Source organism: Diachasma alloeum, unplaced genomic scaffold (assembly GCF_001412515.2).
Source record: "Diachasma alloeum isolate Michigan unplaced genomic scaffold, Dall2.0 Dall_scaffold_00364, whole genome shotgun sequence".
NCBI classification, from domain to species: Eukaryota; Metazoa; Arthropoda; class Insecta; order Hymenoptera; family Braconidae; genus Diachasma; species Diachasma alloeum.
In genome coordinates, this window is record NW_021680503.1 from 942692 (window position 1) to 947943 (window position 5252).

Consider the following 5252-nt stretch of genomic DNA (forward strand, 5'->3'; position numbering starts at 1 on the left):
TCGCACGGTAGAAAGGGAAAAAATGGGGCTTCTCCAATTGGTACGAGAGTATCGTCCGTTGGAAATTGCCTGCAATGGCTGCCTGACTTCTGTTCTGCTTCACTCGTAAGTGGAGCGAGAAAATAAAAGGACCGTTTCGCCAGCGATTTTCCCCGAACATCTGTTATTCGAGTTATTCGGAGAGTTTTAGCGTTTCCGTGGATCAACGGGGCTCTAATAATTGTGGTGGATAATTTGGAGGAGAGTGTCTGTGACATGAATTGATCGCTCGATTTCTCCTTGGCGGTGGGAATTTATCGGCAAGTGGACAGCAATGTCGCTTTTTAATAAACCGAAGAGGAATATCAGGAGGAGATCGTTCAATGATGAGTCCGAGGACAATGAGAACAGGATGGATGTCGATCAGGAACAGACTGTTAAGGTTAAGGCGAAGAAAAAGGATAAACCTAAGCAGACACTCCTCAGTTTTGGCGAGGAGCTGGATGAAGGTTATTTCTCATCGAATTTACGATCAATTTTGTGCATCGCATGGGGTAGATTCCGTCGCACAATTTCAATTCCGTATTTCAGTAGCGAAGTGGTAAAACGGTGCAAGTCAATTTTGAGTATTAACCAGTTTTCAATGAATATCTCGGAATCTGGGGGAGGTAGCTATATTTGTGTTGTAACCTTTTTTGTAGGGCCGATTGAGAGCTACAACAAATGTAATTACGAAAATTTCGCCATCTCCCTTAGATTCGGAAATATTCCTCAAAAATTCAACTGGGAGATGTGTCACTTCGCTAGTGATTTAAATTCGTCTAGAGCTTATTTATTATGAAATAGAAATGAGGGAATTTATTTGGGGTGAGGAGGTAGAATGGAGGTTTTTTCATCGTTGATAATTCAAGACTGCTTTTTTAGGGGAGGGTGGGGTAAAATGGACACTAGACTTTTCTAAAATTATCCATAACTCAGAAACAAATTTATCAATTGCGCTCAGTTTAGGCTCGAAACAAAGGGAAAGAACTGTTCTTTATATTGAAAAAATATATATTAAATTTTATAGGGGAGGTTGGGGTAAAACGGACACTTTTCACTTTTTTTAAAATGTTAATGAGGGGTTGAAATGTTAATAAAATTTAATAATTTTTTTTTTCAATACAAAGAACAATTCTTTCCCTTTGTAGCGAGCCTAAATAGAACTCAATTGATAAATTTGTTTCTGAGTTATGAATAATTTTAAAAAAGTCTCAAGAGTTCATTTTATCCCACCCTCCCCCAAACATTTCAACTCCTCATTAATATTTAAAAAAAAGTTAAAAGTGTCTGTTTTACCCCAACCTCCCCTATTTTGAAGGTATTTTTTCAGGATAAAAGCAGTAGCGAAGTGGTAAAACAGTGCAAGGCAATTTTGACTACTGACCCCTTTTGAATGAATATCTCAGATCTAAGAGAGATATCAAGATTTTTGTTATAACCTTTTTTGTAGAGTCGATTGAGAGCTACAACAAATGTAATTACGAAAATTTCGCCATCTCCCTTAGATTCGGAACTATTCCTCAAAAACTCAACTGGGAGATGTGTCACTTCGCTAGTGATTTAAATTCGTCTAGAGCTTATTTATTATGAAATAGAAATGAGGGAATTTATTTGGGGTGAGGAGGTAGAATGGAGGTTTTTTTATCGTTGATAATTCAAGACTGCTTTTTTAGGGGAGGGTGGGGTAAAATGGACACTAGACTTTTCTAAAATTATCCATAACTCAGAAACAAATTTATCAATTGCGCTCAGTTTAGGCTCGAAACAAAGGGAAAGAACTGTTCTTTATATTGAAAAAATATATATTAAATTTTATAGGGGAGGTTGGGGTAAAACGGACACTTTTCACTTTTTTTAAAATGTTAATGAGGGGTTGAAATGTTAATAAAATTTAATAATTTTTTTTTTCAATACAAAGAACAATTCTTTCCCTTTGTAGCGAGCCTAAATAGAACTCAATTGATAAATTTGTTTCTGAGTTATGAATAATTTTAAAAAAGTCTCAAGAGTTCATTTTATCCCACCCTCCCCCAAACATTTCAACTCCTCATTAATATTTAAAAAAAAGTTAAAAGTGTCTGTTTTACCCCAACCTCCCCTATTTTGAAGGTATTTTTTCAGGATAAAAGCAGTAGCGAAGTGGTAAAACAGTGCAAGGCAATTTTGACTACTGACCCCTTTTGAATGAATATCTCAGATCTAAGAGAGATATCAAGATTTTTGTTATAACCTTTTTTGTAGAGTCGATTGAGAGCTACAACAAATGTAATTACGAAAATTTCGCCATCTCCCTTAGATTCGGAACTATTCCTCAAAAACTCAACTGGGAGATAAGTCGACTTGAACCGTTTTACCACTTCGCTACTGAAATGAATTTTAATTTATTCGAATTGAATCATTCTGTCTGCAGATATTAACAATTAATATTCCCCTTAACTTTATTTATTATAAGATGAAAACCATGAAATTCTTTTGGGGTGACGAGGATAACAAAATCGTAGAAGAGTGAAATGGCCCAATTTTTTTACTTCATCTTGAAGGTATTGATCCAGACTTTCGAACGAATTTTGACCTATTCCAATTGGGTCATTCACCCTGCGGAAATTAACGATTCAGAAACATTCATTTTACCTCACCCATTCCCAATGCCTCATCAACTACAATTAACGACCCTAATAATGCATTACGTAACACTAAATACTATTTCAGCTGATGATGGTGAGGTTTTTAAAGTGAAGAAATCATCTCGGAGCAAAAAACTGATGAAACAACTCGATCACGAGAGGAGAAAAAAGAAAGGTGAAGAGAAAATGCAAGTGGACTCTGAGCAAGCAAACATGTCCATTAAGCGCGACAAAGATTTAGAAATAAAGACAGATGATCTAGTAGTAAGCTATCTCTATGATGTCTTATTAGTTATTAGTATAAACTACAATTCTTTTAAATTTAATATAATCAACATTCGCAAGGTTCATTTCATAAAAATGAATCGTATCCATCTGATTGTGGCTGATTAGCTATTTGTGGTGGCCCAATCGTTACTCATGACATCCAGCAAAATTCCTCCAGGTAGCTTTCACTGATGAACGTTTTTTATTCACAGGTTAAAATTAAAAATACAGGACCACTTATATTGAATGGAAGAGCTGCACTTGTGGCTGGAAAGGATGATTATAGCTCTGAGGATGAGGAGAATAATAAAGGCCACAGTTTTAGGAAAAATACTGCCCAACCTGACACCATGAAGCTGCTTTTGCAAAGTGAGCATCTGATTATTTCCTTCAATATCGATATTTTCGTGGATATTTTTATATCAATTATTATTTTGCAGGTGGTTGTATCCCTGATGCAGCTATGATTCACGCTGCGAGGAAAAAACGTCAGAAGGCGAGAGAATTAGGAACTGATTACATACCCATTGAGGAAACAACGTAAGTCTTTAGAATTTTTAATGCAGAAATAGCTAAAACGACTAATTTATTTTCGTTTTTCAGCAGGGAGGATAAAGGTAAATCGAGATTAATTCGCGAAGAAGATCATGATCGCAGTGATGATGATGATGATGAGGATAGGATCGATATGACTGTTAATACTGAGGCCAGGGATAAGGAGAAGAGGAGGGAAGCCTTCCTGGCTTCTCAAGTCTCGATAAAACGTATCTATTTTCAAATAAATATATCCAAGCTTTCCCGATTATTTTCTCTCTTCGACACTATTTTTCACTGATTGCATATTGTTTTTTTCACAGTTTCAGACGATGAGAGTGAGCATGGACTCGAGGAGGAGGAGTGGGAGGTGCAGCAGATCAGAAAAGGAGTGACTGGAGCCCAGGTTATTTAAAAATAATTAAAAAATTCCGCTTTAATGTTCAATTTTTGTCGTATTTGTACTGATGATGATGTTACTACAGATTGCAGCTGCTCAACAAGACTCAATGATGCAACATCAGTACACCATGGGGATGAATCCAAATCAGATGATTGGGGGCAGTGGAGTCCCAATGGAAATGGTCCTGATGCCAGCCCCACCACCTCCTCCGTGCATTCAGCCCCCAGATCCAACGAAAATTGTCCCAGTGACACCTCGGGAAGTCGTGGAGAAAATGAGGACAAGGTAATCAAAATTTCACTCTATGTTTTTTGAAAACTAACAGAACTAATTTATTTTCAAGAAATTAAATTTTAAAAAAATCATAGCACAAGTCAGTAATGAAGTGGTCAAACGGTTTCAGTCAATTCCATTCTAGCGTCAGTTCGCGATGAATATCTCAAATTTTAAAGGAGTTAGCCAAATGTTCCTAAAAATCTTTTTTCTAAAGTGAAAGCCTATCGAAATATCACTTTTTGAAAAGTGAAGACTATCGAAAAAGATCTTACAAAAATTTCGTTATCTTTCTTAAATTCCGAGTTATGAATTAATACTTCTTCAGATGACTCAATGAGATGTTAAAAAAATTTTGTTTTGCTTTAATCAGAAGAAAAATGAAAAAACATCTCAATGTAAACAAAATATTCACCAAGAGTCCAAAACGAACGCAAATTTTGGAAATTTTGTAATATTGACATTCTTTTTCATTTTTTTAGCTGAATAAATTTGACATAGGTTTCCAGTTGAAATAAGAAACAACTAAACAAGATAGGATTTTTTGTTTTTATTTTTTTTATATGATACGTGCGTGTAACCGCATGGGTTTCAGTTGACTATAGTCAACTGGAAAGTAGCGGGTTTCAAGCGCCTACCCACACTCAACTGAAACCCACTGTTATGCCACTCATGCCTGAAACCGGCTGGATTACACCCGACGCTTCGCGTCTCGTGTCTAATTCAGCCGGTTACAGGCTTCGTGACATAAAATTTTGTTCAGTACTTGTTGGGAAATTTCGTCCTTAACGTGTGTGGTTACATCACTCGCCTTCGGCTCATGCTGTAAACCCCACACACGTTAAAGACGAAATTGCCCCACACGTGCTGAAAAGTGTATTTCGACGTTTTGTATCATATTTTTTATAATTATAACTTTCTTTTTTTTGCGAATTCTTAATGATTTTTAAAAATTGTATTTTGTAATTATTATAATTAATTTTTTTCAATTAAAAATACTTTACAAGTTTTTTGAACTACATATTTAATGAATATAATTAATTTTTTCTTCAGAAGTTCCGCATAATTTTTAAATCACACTTTTTTATAATTATTTTTTAAAATAAATGTGATCTTTTTTCTTCAGTGGG

The 5252-nt window shown here is 35.5% G+C and overlaps 1 protein-coding gene across 3 annotated transcripts in view; it reads left to right on the forward strand.

Annotated features, from left to right (window-relative positions):
• Positions 1-75: 75 nt before the first annotated feature.
• The window catches only part of LOC107041394 (PAX3- and PAX7-binding protein 1), an 8138-nt gene continuing 2961 nt past the window's right edge, over positions 76-5252 (forward strand). The window contains exons 1-7 of one of the 3 annotated variants that reach the window (XM_015261932.1): positions 76-488; positions 2731-2909; positions 3125-3281; positions 3353-3452; positions 3516-3676; positions 3770-3852; positions 3932-4134. In XM_015261932.1, coding sequence (XP_015117418.1) covers positions 314-488; positions 2731-2909; positions 3125-3281; positions 3353-3452; positions 3516-3676; positions 3770-3852; positions 3932-4134 — 1058 coding nt within the window. In that variant the 5' untranslated portion in view covers positions 76-313. Of the gene's footprint in view, positions 489-2730; positions 2910-3124; positions 3282-3352; positions 3453-3515; positions 3677-3769; positions 3853-3931; positions 4135-5252 lie in introns of those variants that run through there. The other 2 variants (XM_015261933.1, XM_015261934.1) reach the window with 2 other exon arrangements.